General features: G+C 33.5%; 2 protein-coding genes and 1 pseudogene across 4 annotated transcripts; all 3 read right to left on the bottom strand.

Moving 5' to 3' along the window:
* Positions 1 to 1,072: 1,072 nt before the first annotated feature.
* LOC121806329 (callose synthase 9-like) lies at positions 1,073 to 5,234 on the bottom strand. 3 transcript variants are annotated; one of them, XM_042206326.1, is made up of 9 exons: positions 5,075 to 5,234; positions 4,538 to 4,739; positions 3,520 to 3,617; positions 3,094 to 3,257; positions 2,834 to 2,957; positions 2,206 to 2,316; positions 2,001 to 2,099; positions 1,727 to 1,815; positions 1,073 to 1,151 (listed from the first exon to the last, which is right to left on the bottom strand). In XM_042206326.1, the coding sequence occupies exons 2-9, from the start codon at positions 4,734 to 4,736 to the stop codon at positions 1,088 to 1,090; spliced, it is 948 nt and encodes a 315-aa protein (XP_042062260.1). In that variant the 5' UTR covers positions 4,737 to 4,739; positions 5,075 to 5,234; the 3' UTR covers positions 1,073 to 1,087. The 3 variants fall into 3 exon arrangements, with proteins under 3 accessions (XP_042062260.1, XP_042062261.1, XP_042062262.1); XM_042206327.1 differs by lacking the exon at positions 1,073 to 1,151 and having other exon boundaries at positions 1,732 to 1,815; positions 2,001 to 2,091; XM_042206328.1 differs by lacking the exons at positions 1,073 to 1,151; positions 1,727 to 1,815 and having other exon boundaries at positions 2,080 to 2,125.
* Positions 5,235 to 7,744: 2,510 nt separating this feature from the next.
* On the bottom strand, positions 7,745 to 9,892 carry LOC121806331 (annotated as a pseudogene).
* A 2,794-nt stretch (positions 9,893 to 12,686) lies between these two features.
* LOC121807098 lies at positions 12,687 to 13,512 on the bottom strand. Its single transcript, XM_042207294.1, has one exon. The coding sequence runs from the start codon at positions 13,465 to 13,467 to the stop codon at positions 12,940 to 12,942; it is 528 nt and encodes a 175-aa protein (XP_042063228.1). The 5' UTR covers positions 13,468 to 13,512; the 3' UTR covers positions 12,687 to 12,939.
* Positions 13,513 to 18,423: the final 4,911 nt, after the last annotated feature.

The raw sequence follows: 18,423 nt of genomic DNA, 5'->3' as shown, positions 1-18,423 counted from the left end.
CCTCTTTAGCAAGAAAGGGGAAAACCATACGTTCAAACAACAGTTAGCCATTTATACTGACATTATGAAAAATGTAGGCACAAGCATCTGGCAGAAATCGAAACCATTTTGCTGCTTCACCCCATATTAAGAAGTATAATGAACGAAAGAGCAAGAGCAGAATCTTCTCTGGCTAACAGCCTCCCAAATGCCAAAAAAGGAAAAAAAAAAAAGTTATAAATCCAAATTACCAATTTCATGAGAACTCCACACCAATTAAGAGGCTGTGACTGAGTTATTCAAATTGCATTTCATTTACTAAGGGGCCATATTGTGATTTTCATAATACAAACATACTTGCCTCCATACGGGTAATATCCCAAGTAGTGCACCATTGGATGTAAGTTGTCCAGGGATTTCAAAAATACCCTCTGCGCAGCAGCTCATCCAATATCTGATCGAATTTATAAGCAGCGCATAAAATGAAATTCCAAAATTATAAAGACCTCTTGATGTCATGTACTACAACCCAAAGTGCCATAAATGATGCAGTAAAAAAAGTAAATATTAAATGCCTGAAATAAGAGCCACTCTCAAAAACTAAAATGCTGTATGTAAAACAGGCGACAGGTCCGAGAGTTTAATCTTATGACCGAAGTCACAGAAACAATATAAATTTATCAAGATAGATGAGCCATTACAAAGGGAAGAGTCGATTCTTAAAACTAGAGAAATATTAATTGAGGATAAAACCCCAATCCTTAACTAAATCTGATTCAAACATGGTTGTAGAACATTTGAAAGTCACCATACCGCCCTAAACATAATCCGACCCTAATTTCTTCTATGCATCACTCCAGATCTACGATGATATATCAACATAAAGCTTGGACAATAACCCCCATAGTAGCTCGTCCATTTTCCAACAAAGCCTCCCAAGTTTAACAGAAACAAATCAGTGAGTGTACACAGTAAAAGCCTTGTATATCATAAATTGAGAAAGGAGGGGCATCATATCTTCTGCTGGTTCTTGAAACACATTAATTTGTGGAAAAGAAGTATATGAATGGCTTCATTGAAGCTATCATAAGTATGGAGCTTTTCCAACTTAAACAAAATCATGAAAATCCCATACACTGACACAAAAAACATCTGGAGCAAGTATAGAAGCCCTGGCAATAATATAAATGAGGCGTCAATTAATGGAAAAGGCGAAAATCCTAAGAAATGGAGGGGAAAAACCAATATCCCTTTTCAGTTTGAAAATATATTTTTAATAAACAAAGCTTATAAAGGAAACCAAAGATGCACTGCATTACCAGAACTCCTAGTAGAGATAGTACAACATAGGGAAGCACGAGTCACATATGATTCTATGGTGGTAGGGAGTTCTTATTGCATCCGCATTTCACAATCCAGAGGCATGTAACATCTCCCATCAAACCACTGAGCCCATCACCTAAACTCTAAAGAAAAGAAAAGCTAAACTAAAAGAAAACCCAGAATCTAGTCTACACCTTTGATATCCCAAAGCATTAACTGAACAAGCTAAACTAAGACGGAAAACAGCGCAGAGCAGAATGCAACTCATATGTTGCAGTAAATTTTACATCCCACGCTAAAAATCTTGAACACCTATTCACATATAATATTTCTGTAATCCAAGAGAAGCCTTGAACTTAAACATCACAGATAAGCTTGTAATTCTTATCTATATTTATTGATTAAAAGAAATCAAGAGACCTACAGGCTCTGGGTCTTCAGGAATTCGTAGCCGACTTTGCTCATTGCAAGGAGATGAACAACTTGTTCTCGCTGATTTGAGACACTATCTTTCTGTATAACAAAAACATAGCACGTAAATAAGAACTTCATAGTATCTCAATACAGATGTAACAAGCACAAAGCTAGGCTATTATTTAATTCTGTTATAATTAATATACATTAAATGGGGATGAATGCAGACCAAAACAACAGCAAGGACAATCATCCTCCAAAACTAAAATTAATTGCCGACTAACCTGAAAACCAAAAGTATACTGCAAAAAATCAAAAATATCTAGGCTTCTTGAAGGAGGAGGAGCAACTGTTCCAGGTAATTTTGGGAGGCCCCTGAAATACTTCAAGATGAAACAGCTGCTTGTACCTGATGTTTTAATTAAGCATCCAAGCATCATTATTATACATGAAAAATAAAATCAACAAATAGATACAAAACCAGATTACCTCTGGAAAAGAAGCAATGCGATTGGTTAGACTTGGAGCATCCAAAGGAATAATATTGTAAGGAAGGGTATCTTCTGCCATCGCTGCATCTGACTCTATAACACGTTTCAGCTGAAAGAAAATAGCCATAGAGTAAACTGATGTCTCACAAATTAGTCAAACAAGACTATAGGAGTAGCAGACTAGCAACACAAACCCCACGAATACAAAATAGAAATAGATGAATAAAGGGCATATAGAAGGACTCTCCATACACTTCATCAGCATAAGCAGTAAGAAAAAAAATGGTCTTGAAACCCAAAAAAACTGAGGCTTTAAAATCAAATATATTGTCCAGGGCATCACATGCACAAAAGAAAAGAGAAAAATCAGAAGGAACGGGGCTAGCTATATAACCTCCATAATAATCGGGGTAGTCAGAAATACTATAATTCATAAAGATAATCAACACCAGTACCAGTACATGCTTTAGATGTAATATTTACAACATGCAAAGGAGTACTAAACGTGTTTGACAAGTGGTTCAAAATATGACTAATAATTTTCAAAATCAAATGGGTAAAGCACCTAATCCAACAAGAAATCATGCATGAAAAACAGTAAGAATAATTAAAAATATATGTCAAACCTCTTCAGGAATTAAACTTTGAGCTTCTTCAGCAGAAACATCCTTGGTCAGCTGCCCTAACACATTCCCAATAACCCTTAGAGTTGCCAGGACTCTTTTCCTTTTCACTGTTTTCCTCTCCAATCTAAGAAGAATTACAATGAAAGGAAATTCGAAATTAACTCAAGGAGGTATGTAGATGTAATATGATTTATATGAGAAACGGAAGGTATAAAAGTCTCTTATGAGGAAAGAAAAATAGATCAAGTTGAAGAACATACTCTCCAAGGTTACCACTAAAGACGCCCGACTGCCTCAACTCCATCTCCTCTTCTCTTAGCCGGTCCACATTATTCTTCTGTCTATACAGTTTATAAAATTCTCGTAACCGAGCAATATCCTGGGTTCTATCTATGCTTCCAGCCTCCTTCTTTGCTAGCTTTTGCTGAAAGATAGTCATAAGAGCAGACAGAAGCACAAATATACCTTAGGTATCTTGACCAAATATGCAGAAGTAGAAGTACAAAATAAAACATTGAAAATAGGGGTCACTGCAGTGGGATATGTGCTTGTTATGTACAGAAATAAGTTTCTAACAAGTCACAAAAGATCATCGAGTGATGCATATTAAACTAATGAACCTTTTCACCTTGGAAATAGATTGCATTGATTGCAAAATGATTAGCACCTTTCATTGTAAAAAGTACCTTTATAACAGACATCAAACCCGTCTTGAACTGCAATACACCCCTGCCCTCACTATTTGGATCCAGATTTTGAGCCAAAGAATAAGCATGTTCACACACTGCAAGAAGTGGAAACAAGAGACCGGAGTGAGTATGAGGCAAAGCAAAAGGAAAACATCTAGTTTTCTGACATGCAGGACACAATTTTCTGGCATTCACTGCTCACAAGTTAACAGTCATTGCAAGAACATGCACATTCAGGACTAGAGGATTTTTCCAACATTAATATAGATCAGCAAACTTATAAGAATGAGTGTTATGATGTGATATGTTGTACTTTTGTCCATGTTAAGAATGAGTGTTATTATGTGATATAATGTACTTTTTATCCATGTTACTTTTTAGTCACATGCACCGGACATAAAAAATAGAAAAATACCCATAGGACAATATTTTCTGCAAAGTCCTAGAAACCTTACAGTACTTGTTTCATGCTTACAAGAAAATTGCGAGAAGCAAAATCTTCATTACATCTCATAACAATCCAATCAGTGGGTTTGGTTTCAATTTCACAGCTAAAACTTGTATCCAGTTCCGACCAACAAGCTAGTTCACTTAGTAAAGTGATGGTAGAATATGAGTTAGGACATGTAAACTGGGACATTGAGCGCAAGCAATCACATACTATTTCAGTATGCAATCCCATCCCACACCAGTTCATTGTTCAATCTGTCTGTTCTATAGCTACTGCTTCAAAATAAAAGAAGTTAAACATGAGGATATAGTTGTTAACTGTAATATGTAGCTCATTCAAGATAATCACATATTTGAGACTTTGAGTATAGGGATACCACATCACATACTGGGGATAGTAAATCAGCCACCTAAAACTTACAAAATCTACAATAAGCTTCTAAAACGAAAACATACTACAGAACGATACAGTTGTTTACTTATCCCACCAGCTTAACAAATATTAGACCATGAAACAAAATATAAAATATAAGGAAAACAAAGAAAACTATGAGAGAGTACATACGAATTCTGGCTATATTCGGATCATCATCTTGAATTTCATCTGCAGCCCTCAAAATGTCATCTATGTCCTTGTTTCCAAGCGAGGAAGGAACATTTGCAGCTAGACCAGTCTCCGGCTGTCGATACAAACCACCACCTGGTGCTCGGCCTCGAAGTGCTGCCCGAACCAACCGCTCCCACAAATCCTCCACTCGAGACATCTCCTGAAATACGTTGAAAAAGATACCGAAGCTAACCAGATCAATTATGTGCCAAAATCCATGGTAAACTTTCTCTAATTCTACCAATCTTAACGAGAGCAAAAGCTACAATATATCTGGAAATTCCCTAATTAGCAAGGAGACGATAAATTGGGTATTGGTATTTGCACTACATAATTTGTGAAATTTATGTAGGGTGCATCACAATTGCTAGTTCCAGAGTTGTTTATACAGCCAACCATTAACCAAATAATATAATCAGCACAATGGGAATTAGCCATGTAAAGCTGAAATGCTCAAATGAAAGAACATAACAATTAACAAGTAATCGCGTTCACCTTGGCTGGAGATCTCGCAGGGAGGTGACTGATAAGTCTGGCACGCGGTTCGAGGGTAGAAATGCAAGAATTTCGCGACAAATTCTGTAGGGTTTAAGGGGTCGTGATTCAAAAAGTAGCTTGATTCTGATTCGGGTATAAAAAAATAGTATGATAATTTGAATGAGAGCAGAACAAAATCGGCGCGGTTGCTTACGATTTACGAAATTGAAGGGCTTGGATTGGAAGGCTGGCTGATAGGAATAGGATTAGTATTTTCTAGTAAACGCGGACAACAATCTCCCAATTTCTTTACTTTTCTTTTGAACTTCAAAAATTCCAAAGACTCAGTCCCGCATTCGCACGATCCTATGAAATTTTCGAAATGGAAACCTAATTAATAAGATTCCATATCCACGATATTTTACTAAATTTTACGAACATTTTAAAATCGAAATGTAATTTAAATAAGTAAATAATTTAGTACTACTAGTAGTAGTAGATTTATCAGAGATTGATATTTAACTAAATTTCACCATTTGAAAACCTAGAAAAAATTTGTTGGGTATAAGTGTTTTGAGTAATACCTAAATCCCGATAAACATAAGTTATAACTCAATTATTATAGAGCTAAGTCATTTTAATTTATACGAATTTGATTAAGGGGAAAATGATCATTAAAATAACAGTTCCACTATTACTTCGAAGATAGTTAATGAGAAATCAACAATAAAATATAGTTAGACATGACATAATTATATCCATACGCAACTATGTGGTATGCAATCAACTATAATGTAACTAACGTCTACGCCTACGATTAATGTCGTGGTCAAAACAACTAGCATCAACCTCGCTTATCATAATGACTACAAATGAGTTTTTTTTTCGTACTCCAACACATCTGGAAAATAAACCTAATGTTGTTGAAATTATCACATAAGTTGCAAATGCGATAGAGTCAACAACAATCTCCAAATTCAAATGTGAATCATAGTATGGTTGGTCCTCCTATAACGACATTGTTCCAATCAAGACCAATAAATGAAAAAAGATCCTAAACAGTGGTGGAACCAAGATTATAAATAAGTCGATGCTAAAAAAACTACTATTAAAATATTCAGTTTTACATATAAGTTTACCAATTTTAAAAATTCTTACATTAGCAACATTAATTCTTTCTCTGTTAATAGTCTGGCTCAAAAATGAAATTTTATTGCGTAGAGTAGTTGATGTTGACAATTACTAGTATTTTTCATTTTTTTGGATGTTATTTTCTGTTATATATAATCATATTTTTTATATTAATAATACTTTGCTCATAAAAGTGCAATTAAGGTGATGTGCATATGGATCTATCCTATAAAGATAATAATTTAAAATCATCAATTCCCATTTATATATAAATATGTACAATATTATAAGTGGGCTAAATCTGGCATTAGGTGACGGACTGTTGGGCTTCTGTTAACTGCAAAGCCCGGTAACTAAAGAGACAAAAATTCAAACTAAACAACTAATGCCCAAAGGCCCAAACCCAACAAACAACTCACCATTACTGTGTGCAGAGGGCAGGGGCCGCAATGGCAGTGTGGATACTAGGTCCGGCACCTGCCAAGCGACCCGTTGGAACGGCGACCTAGCATTTGCTATTCCGTCCCTGATCCTAAACCTTTTAATTAAGATTATTGGATCCATGCAAGCTCAAACACTAAAGTTAAATGAAATCAACGTCAAAGTGTTTATCGTGAGATTACACATACATTCCCCCTAGATCTAAGTCTATATTATACACATCATAAGCTTATATTGGATAAATTGATTTTTATATAATTTTTTATTATCACGGTTTTGCTCACCTAATTGGAACAACCTTTCACCAACCACTAACCCATACATAAATTATGCTAAGAGAAATAAATAAGTGACAAAATGTTTTTTCGTCTAATAGTGACATGGACTTGGTCACAATAAGTCAATCCGTGCGCAAAATAAGGTTATACAACAACCTTGCTTGTTGACAATAACAATCCATCAAGTAGTGAGAGGGTTCACTGCACCACATTAAGTTTTGTGTTATTTACATTTTGTGACTTTCTATTATTTTGACATGCATATTCAAATAAAACAAATTAAATTAAAGGAGCCTGCAAAATTACATGACACATTATTAAAATGTGATCACAAGGTGCAATGGGGCCTTACTGCAAAACATCGCATGGTTAGCTAGTGTCCCTAGATCGTTGGCTCTCCTCTTGTACCCAAAAAAGTGAACAAATAAACTTACCTTCATTATTGTAGATTGATATAAATATAGATACAATTCATATCGTCAAACTTAAAGATACATTGGATCTTGCTATAGATGCAAGTGAACATAACAAGAGCGTATGTATCTAGGTTTAATGAGTAAATGCATAAAAAAAATAGAGTTGTATAAACTAGTGTACACATTTCATTTCCACGAAATGAAAAAATATATACCAAAGCTCATAATCTAACTAAGAACCGAAATGTTTAATGTTGAAAAATGAGATATTAATTAATTGCAAATTAATGTAGAGACTTCAGCCTATTATGTTCCAAAAACTCATACTTCTCACTATAAGTCTTAACAATAATTATGAAGAGACTAGAAACAAATCAATATATTAATTGAGAATTCCTAACAATAATTATGAAGAGACGAAGAGAAAGGAGAAGTATATATAGATTTAGTGGGGGAAATGTAAATCAACAATGGCAACGGCCAATCTCTCTAAGTCAATAACAGCTAAAGAAATGGGCTTATAATCATCATTGGTTAGGATCAGCAAATTGATTATTCAAAACTGAAAACGGATTCAAAAGATTGTTTATACTCAAATATTTATGATGCGAGATGTAAGGATCATACTCATTACGCGTCTGCAGAAGGTTGCGTTACTCCTGACTTCACCAGCATCTTGTTGAGCTTATCAGAAGGGCACATCTGGAACTTCACGGTCCCAGCAGCCAGGAATATCTCGGCCAATTCAAGCTTCTCCGAGTTGAGGCTGGTGCTATCCATGGTCTTGCTGAGCACCTTTATAGCTAGCTGAGCAGCCTCTTCTCTGGTGATGTCGTCTTTGTAATCCTGCTTGAGTATGGACTGTGCAGCTTGGTTGTTCGCCCCAATTGCTGCAGCTTTCCAGCCACTGAAATTCCCACTCGGGTCGCTCATGTAAAGCTGAAACCCCTAGTTCTTGTCCCAGCCTGCAAACAGAAAGGAAACACCAAAGGGGCGAAGGCCGCCATACTGTGCGTACCCCTGCTTGGTGTCGCATAGAGACTGAACTAGCTGCTCGAGTGGCATTGGCTCTTGGTAGGCAAATGTGTAGCGCTGGGCCTGCAGACGTGCTGTGTTGATGAGGATGTTGGCATCCGACATGATTCCAGCCACAGCACACGCTACGTGATCATCAATCTTGTACATCTTCTCGACTGATGTGGAGGTTTCGAGCAATTTGGATATGACCTTCTTTTCACCGACTAACACAACTCCGTCTTTGGCCAGAATTCCAATAGCACTCCCTGCATTTCCAATAGCTTCCATCGCGTACTCAACTTGGTAGAGGCGCCCTTCTGGGGAAAAGATTGTTGTGCAGCTATCATATCTTCGAGACATCTACAAGTTCAGAAATCAAATGCTTATTGTCTTGAGGTCAGAATCAGTAACCTAAGGTGAAAGGTACGGCTACAAGCGAATAAATATGTACCTTTGTATGTGCTCAGATGATTCCGAAGCACTAAAGTTAATAATCTACTAAATCTTGGCAGAAGAAGTTGCTCAAAGAGATGGAAAATCAAAATTCAACCTCACTAGATTTTAAGCACAATTCCTCAGTGATCAAGGACTCATTCCAAAGACTAAAATTCTGAAAAATGGAAATCAACACTAGTCTAAGCACTATCCGGCATTCCAAGCAAACGCGTTCAGAATCATAGCAACACATTGCAACCAAAATCCAATCAACTTAAGCAAGTCCAATCAATAAATCGGTGAATTGATAACTAAAACTGATAGTCTAATAGCATTAATCCCAACCAAGATACACGAATGCAAAAATTCTACCAATAAATAGGAGAATCAACATATCTAGAGTTAAAATTTATAGTATGGAAGAAGAATCTACAACTGATTAACCAGAAAATCGCAAAACTCAACATTTCTGAATTTGAAATCTTCTCACCTCCTAAGACCAAACTCTCTCAGCTCAAAAGCATACATTGAAATTTAAAATCAAGAAGAAACAGACGGGCTGATGAACATAAATATGTACGCACTTACATTCATCAGTGAAAGCGAAATCAACACTAGTATAATATGTCACCACTTGTTTAACAAAATTAAATATGATTCACTCACATTCAAAGGCTACTCGCCATTTAAAAGCAAAAACATTCAGAACCTAGCAACACAGATCGCAACCAAAATCCAATCAACTTAATCAAATTCGATCGATAAATTGGCAAATTGATGACTGATAGTAATATAATAGCACTAATCTCAACCAAAACAACACAATTAACCAAATTCGACCATAAACAGGTACATACATAGAGTTCAAATTTATATCATGGAAGAATAATCAGCAACGGATTAATCAAAACATCGCAAATTCAACATTTCTGAATTTTCATTCTTCGCACCTCTCAAACAGCAAACGCTCAGCTCAAAAACATACATCGATATCTAAAATCAATAAACAATACACAGAGTGATTAACGTAACGCACTTACATTCACCAGTGAAAGCGAAATCGAGAGGGAGAGAGCTTGGGTCTGAAGAAACTGGGATTGGGGGAAAACAAATAAACTAAAAACAAATTAAACTGTTTGCATGCCGATTTGGGCTGGAAAGAGTAATTATTAATCCTATTGGGCTTATATTGGGCTTGGATTTAAATAATTATGGCCCATTTTGATCCTGCTGGGTTTATATTAGGCTTTCGCCATCAACAAATCACACAAATTAAACTAAGCGACAATGTCGAAATCTGAATTGAATGCAAGGAAAAAAATGTGAGTACTTTTACTACAAAATCTAATTAATAATTGAGACCCTAAAATGAGAAATAACTAAAAAACCAAGTGAATGTATACTTATGAGAAAAAATCATGGTTGGTGCATGCATATATTTATGACATTAATTTGTTGGTAGGATTGAAAACTATAAATCTTTTGACATAAATATGAGATAGAAATATTTAAAACTCTAAAGTCAAGTCAAGTGAATGTTTTTTCTTCATTTTTTTCACACCGACAGTTATAAAGATATTATATTATAATTAATTGAATTATTTTCTGTCGGTCTATAATTTAATACAAGAATATATACTAGCAATATATAGTGGCAATAATATTATTGATTATCACAAACTCGATTGTTAAAGAAAGAAATATCGAGATCATTTCAATTTACACCCAAGCGGTGATCAATTAAAACAGAATCTAGTTATAACATGATATAGACACTATATATTAAAAAAAAATACTCAAATAAAAAAAATAAAACTTGATCGAATTCTCGTAAAAAGAAGATTGAATTAAAAAATTATTGATTAGCATAATAATCTTGGTTGTTGTTTATTTTTGTTGATCTTTTAGTATATATGCGATTTATATTGTCATCGTTCTTGGTGTGGCGAGTTTTAATTTGAACATTTTCAATTCATAAAAATAATGACATATAACTTTTTATTATATATATATAGGCTACTCATCCTCAAAAACAAATTTACTCTAGTTTCCCCAAAAGTTCGTCGCATATTTATATCTTTTCCTTTTATAACTACGAAGTACGAAGAACATTTTTTAAAAATATATCTAATAATTGGCTAAGAAAATGCTTCAACTAGATATTGAACTCGTGGATAAAAGTCATAAAAGAGTTGGATATATTGAAGAATAACAATGAATGAATTTAAATATTAAAATCAAATGTGGAACACCTATATATAGACAAGATGATGCTAAAATCTTAAGTGGGGAACAAATTATTAATTTTCATCATTCCTAAAGAGAAATGCCCACTTAACAAATTCATCATTATTCAACTACAATAAAAAAGTAGTAGAAATAAATACTTTCTTACTATTGGGAGAGGCTCGAGGCGTGCATTTTTTTTTACAATTTATGAAATTATTTATTATTATATCATGATTAATATCTTTACAAATTTTACAAATTATATTCCGTATTGTTTTAATTTTTGAAGTTAAAGATAAATTAACAAACTTAATTTTAATTCTTTATGTAATTTATAATTTGATGATTAAAATATATAATAATAAAAAAAATTAAAAAATGCCAAGATCGAATCTTATAATATGGTCCTACTAATTAAATTAAAAAATAAAAATATTCCCATATATTAATTGAAGTCATATACTAATACAAACATCAGCTAGCAATGATGACTGCTACCTAATCTTTATTTAATAATTCTTAAGCACGAGTACACTACTCAATGATATTAATATTCTTGCATCATTTTACAAATTAAATATATATGAAATTATTAAACCTTCAAGATGTCTTGTAAAAGAATGACATGAAAAGGGAACAAAACGTGATCTATATTTAACAATAGGACTTTAAATTGTACGGACATTTATTTATATTTAAATACTATTTTTTTCCAACCAATCTTGTCGGAGTTAAGAAAATTAAAATCAAAGGCTAGCTAGCCATAATTATTATCAAACATTTTTTCTATTCAAATGAAATTATTGATATCCATCATCATGAATTTAATAACCACTTTACTGATCTTCCTAAATCCTTTTTTTCTATTATATCTTGTCTCAATTTATTGTTTTACAAAGTACACTTCTAATAATATAGGTAATGAAGATGATTATGTCGAATTAATTACATTCGAAACCCACTAAAGTACAATGTAAAACGACATATATATTGGTGATAGTGAACTAGTCGAATGCATGTTAAAGAGTTAACTAAATTATGTAGAATGGTATTTTGTGTAGTTTGATAAAGGTTATAAAACAAACGGTTAGTTTCTCAATAAAATCATGAAATTTAGTCAAATTCAACTTTAGTAAATTAAAATGACTAATCATGTAGTTCAAAAAATTCGCATGTATCACGATGATATTTTCTGGGCAGATGAGATGCTGAGTTGGTGTACACGTATCACATTTTTGTGATGTTGATGAATAGTGACATGTACATACATTAATATGATGACGCGAATGAGCAAACAACGTTGTTTTCACTCTCCATTAGTTTATCACTCTTTAATTTACATTTCGTCTCCTCCATGTTGTGCATGGTCACAAGATTAATGTAAACCTTCCATATGTCAATTGCCAACTTTTTCCCGAATTTGATTAAATAGGATAATTGATTATATTTTTTTAAAACTTAGTGAGTTGTTCACATTTTGGAAGGTGCATTGCAAACCAGAAAATGAAATAACCTATTAGTTGTGATTTCATTAACAGTTAATCCTCAAATAAATTATCACAAAAAAAAAAGAATAGATAAAGTGAAGAGTGACAAGTGTGACACCAAATCACTCCCACATGAGGTTTATGTAGCTTCCACTCAAACTGCCAAAAAACATCACATGATATCCAGAGATGACTCTGATTTCTAAGTAAAATAGTATTACAAATATAAGAAAACAAGAGTAGATCATAAACTAGTTACACATTAATTTACTATATTTGATTACCACAACATGGCTTTGGACAGTTTGGCTTTGTCCCTATAGTTGTGTGGAATACCTTCAACACTCAAACAAAGTCATACCAAAAGCAAGAAGAAAAAACACATCAAATCATAGCTAGCTAGTGATTCAATGTAACATCATCAAAATATACATAAAATAAAAACTTAATTATCTACTAGATCTTGGGACATACATAATTGATTCGGAAATTGCACATGTTTTCTTGCAAGAAGTGTACATGCTTATGAATCCAAATCTATCACTCAAACTCCCCTTATTCCAAATGTTAGCACAATCATCATCTTTGGAGCATTCCATCATTGCTGCAAAAAATGGATCTTTTTTAGACCTATGGAGGTGCTTCTTCTCTTCTTGGCTCCGCCACTTCTTGGCCGAGGCAGGTGGTGGAGGGAGGAGGAGGCGGGGGCCGGAGGGCTCGGTTTTCTTCGGGATTCCGGGGGTTTTCTCCCAAGAGAAAGGGATTCTTATCAAGTTTAGATGGGTGATGGGGCTAGGTGGAGGGGAAAGATGGTTGAGGAGGAATGGTGATGATTCTAGGGAGGAGGAATCCGAGGAGTTTGAGCACGACGACAACGACAACGACAGAGTCCGGCGGGAGGTTGGCCGGAGTTTTGGGGTGGAGGAGGGAGTTTGGTTGTTGATAGAGAGGGTTTGAGGAGGAGGAGTGGAAGGCATTTTTAGTTTAGTTTAGAGGAAATGAGTGTGGTTTGTGTTAACTATAGAACTAGGGCCCAATATTTATGCAAGATTATTGGGTGTCCTTTTCTTGTTTTAAATATTGCAATTTTATGGTACTACTTGGTTTATGCTAGTGAAAGTGATGTCATTAAGTGGTTACTTGACTTCACGTGTTTATGATATAAAAATGTTAGTTAAAAATAAAATAAAAGTAAGGCTAATAAGAGTATATTGAATTGTTATCGGGTCGACTTGATAGTAACCGAATCCGTTAAGACCAAATTTAAATATGATATATTAAGGTAAATTTCGATTGGAACGTTGATTTGGTATGCTATATTTCAAACTCATACATGATACGAAATCGTTGGCAATATGACAAGACAACCACACTATAAATTATAAAAACAGCTAGAATGTATCGTTTTATACACTAATATATGAAACACATACACATAATAATAATCCAATATATAAAAATCAGAGTACTAACCACTAAACTACATAATTTATCAACAAAAAAAGGTACTATCGCATATCATATTAAATCGTTTTCCCCTTTAAGAAGAGATGCTTGGGCACGCAAAAACTCCAGAAGGCAATAATGAATGGTCGAATTCCTTTAATCAAACATAAATTGATAGATTTCAGCATTTAATTAATGAGTAATCTATTTTCGAGAAATATATTTTTAAATCGAGCTATATCAATATTTTACAAATTTTAATTTTATTACTTTTATAGTTATATATGTTAGAAATACGTAACTTCAAAAGCACCGAATATATTAAAAAATTCACCAAGTAAATAATAATAATAATAATAATAATAATAATAATAATAATAATAATAATAATAATAATAATAATAATAATAATAATAATAATAATAATATAGAATGTACGTACATACGAGTGGTAGGGAGGGTGATGTTGATATTTAATTATTGCCGTATATAATTTAGGTAAGAGAGTGAACAAATACAAATAAATTTAGAATATTATGCCATTGGTATTATAATTTAGGGAACAAAGTGGACACACACATAAAATTTTATTATCTTTATAATTGGGAGTAGTTTTGAAAACATGTAGTACTACTCTCCTTTGATTGTGACATGGAGTCGAACTATGGAGGGTCAAAAATGGTCTTTTTTTTCTAGAGGATTTGAGAGCTATATAATGTCCAATTTTTATATATGCGTGTGTTAAAATTCCACTTACCACTTCATTTTCTATAGATTGCGATAAAAAATTTAAAAAAAATGTGCCTCACACTCACACTCGTGTAGATTGTAATTTCATTTTGTGTGGATATGTAGTCTACTTATCAATTTAATTGTTTGTTGTTGTGCATATTATTAATAAATTAGAAATGCACATGGTATATTAAACGTAAATGGCATACGATAACTTTCAGGGACGGAGCCAGGAAGTCTACATAGGTGGGGCAAAAATATACATAGAGATATTTTAATACATTAAGAAGGGGCAAAAATAAGGAAATTTAAAAAATTTTAAAATTAACTACTAAAAATAGCATACATGAATTTTTTTTTAGGTGGGGCAATTGCCCCTTGTGAATGCCATATAGATCCGTCCCTGATAACTTTGTATACAATTTTTAATATATCCTGTATAACTTAGAGGTTGATGTTCATTATTCCATAGTTATAAGTATTTGTGAAATTTTCTTATAGTAGTATTGAATAATTAATTCGATATTCTCGATTCACATACCCACTCTATAAATAGGATTTAGTTAAGTTAATCATAACTCAACCCGTGATACAATTTGCCTAATTAGCAAAGTCAACACGATCCACACGTATTAGTTATTGATTTGATTCTTTAAATCAGTTTTAGATAGTTATATACACCATCTATGTCTTGTTAGAGTCATTATTTCTTACTCCATTCTCTAATCATATCTATTTGTTATGATATCACACCTACTCTACATTTCCATTCACCAATTGTTCAATATAACTATACACAATATCCTCTCCATTCAATTCAATTTAATTTTTCAATATCATATTTTTCATCAACCATCCATTGTCAGTGATAGCCGTCGCACCTTCTATCCTTTCTGACGAGCGACGATCTTTTTTCATATTGTCCAACTCCGTAAATTTCATTTCTTATCTTACTATATCTCCCAAAATAAAAATCAATTGAAAGAAAGTTAGAATAAAAATACTTGCACTCCCAAAATAAAAATCAATTGAAAGAAAGTTAGAATAAAAACACTTGCACTGCCAAACATACCCTTTTAGAAATGGACAAATTCACTTTTTTTCTTTAAAGGCCCAAGTGCTAACGTGCACATGATATATTTTTGTTAGCATTCGTACCCCTGTGAATGATCCACTACGTGATTATGTATTTTTTAAAAAAATAGAATCAAATCAAATTAACTTAAATTAACTTAAATTAAATTAAATTAAATTAAATTAATAGATGATCATAAAAATGGAGTATATAATTTAATTTGTGGAGGGATGATTTTGCTGATCGCCATTTAAAATCTAATGTCGATTGGTTGAAGTGCCGGCGGCTATTTCTGAAAGTTGTTAGTAATACTATAAACTATTTTGCTCGTGATCTGGTATTTTATGTCTTTTTTACAATCTTCCTTTTTGTTGCTAATAATTTTGTATTTTTTATACAAAGGTTGTTATTATACATCCTTTTTAAGCTTATATTTTGCATGTGAGTAGTTAAATACTATTTTGTGTATGACATACATTAGATATCTCGTGATGAAACATTACGACGATGTGACAAATTTTATGCATTAATTGGGTGTTTGGATATGATTCAAAATACAAGGATAAAGATTTGGCTTGTAATAGAAAATAAATGACGATGGTAACAAATTCTAACACGTCTACTGTCATATACTTATGTCATGTATGACTATTTACAATAAATATATCGAATTGGCTGAAATGTTTAAATCTGATATTTTTTTCCAGTAAGTTCACTGGTATTAAATAAATAAAAAACTGAAAATCTATTTATAGTTAATCTACTCAATCTCATAATTTTAAAATCCTGCTAAATTAAGTGATCTTGATTCGCAACGATTTCATCGAACCAATTATTCAGTAAAGTTGACGGGGATGTAGAAGCCGAATTTTTGGACATGGACTTTCGTAGCTTCTTCAAAACATTATCATCTAGATAGACTTAAAACGATGCCAATTCCACCACTTTAACCAATTTTAGGGCTTCCTCCATTAATTCGCGTCATTGGCTTCTAGATTTTTTACGAGGTTCGCAAACTTTGATTCACGACTGAAGTTCGCAACTCATCGCAATGTGGAAGACAAATTGTCGTTTGTAGGGGAGGGCACATATTTTGTTTTCATGGGTATTACATGTAAATCGTATTTGAAGTATTGAAAAATATTTTCTTGACATATTTTGATCATAATTGTTTTGTTACAATATTTTATACCACAAATATAAATTGTATTGGTAGGCATTAATTAAGATCATTCATAACTCATGCCTCCAACTATGCTACTCCCCCATCACATCATCATTCATATATTTTTATGCGCTAGACCTCACCTTTCACAATCCAACGCCACTTCCCTCACGCTATAAATATTAATTTACACAATAATTCCAAGTACATATAAAAATATGAAAACTTTTTCATATTTTTCTGGAACGGAGGGCGTATTATTATATGTATTTGGAATTATTGTGTAAGTTAATATTTATAGTGTGCGGGAAGGGGCGTTGGGTTGTGAAAGGTGAGGTCTAGAACCTATTTCAAACTAATTGTTCATACTTTTCAGGGATAGAAGAGTAATATTTATCACTAAATTTAATATTTTCTTATCATAATAAATAATGAAATAATTTTATTCAATCACTAATCTTATTATATAATTAACATAATTATTCCTATTAATCACGAGTCAATTCCAATAATCATCAATTTTTATGAATGAAATATTATTTAAGTAAATAATTATTCAAAGATTATATATTGAAATATGGAAAATCTAGAATAATTCATTATGGGCAATTTTCAAGCATAGAAAGAATTAATTATGGCCGATTTTAATTAACTAAGGAAAGTATCAATTTATTATTAAAAAATAGGGAAAAAATGATGATGCTCGTCTTCGTGCGCCACAAAGGGCATCGGCATGTGGTCCGCACTGCATTGAGGACGCTCGCCATGCCACCCGCTCCTTTGGAGTCTTTCTCGTCCCTCAACACCCACAGGCCACAACGCACGACACTCCTCGTCGTGACTCTTTTACGGTGCAGCTCGACAACCCATTTGTGAGTCATGGATGCTTAGAGCATCTCCAATAAGCACGGACGTCAAATAGTCATCAAATAGCCTTCACACTGCCACATCATCAGCACTACAATTCTCCTGCCACATCAGCTTGCCACATCAACTGGACATCAAATAGCCCTCACATAGCCTTCACACTACCTATCCACATCACTAATAACAATTATATAATTTAATTTACACTTGTATCAACATACGGAATTTAATTTACGAGACAAATACGGAAAATTCGAATAATAATATTAAAATTTAAAAAGTACATTACTTTTAAAAAAAAGTACAATAATATAAAAAAGTACAAAAATGAAAAAGTACATTAATTTAAAAAAGTAAAACAAAATCACTCATCGCCGCCGTCCTCGTCTTCGTCGTCGCCCAGCGCTTCTTCACCGTCGTCGCCGCCGCCTCCGTCGCCACCTTCGCTGCGGCTATTCCCGCCGGTGTCCCTCCTCATCGCCTCCAATTCTTCACGCTGGCTCTGGAGAAATACACGAAGAAAATCCTTCACCTCGGGGGAGTCTGAGACCATCCCCCGGGATTAACTGGAGTACCTTCGTAGTTGTTCTCCATTGCTCGTTATTGATCTTGTACAGAAAGTAAGGTAGAGAGAGAGTACTCGTTAAA

The sequence above is a fragment of the Salvia splendens genome, chromosome 6 (assembly GCF_004379255.2).
Source record: "Salvia splendens isolate huo1 chromosome 6, SspV2, whole genome shotgun sequence".
NCBI classification, from domain to species: Eukaryota; Viridiplantae; Streptophyta; class Magnoliopsida; order Lamiales; family Lamiaceae; genus Salvia; species Salvia splendens.
This window is presented reverse-complemented; position numbering and strand designations above follow the sequence as displayed.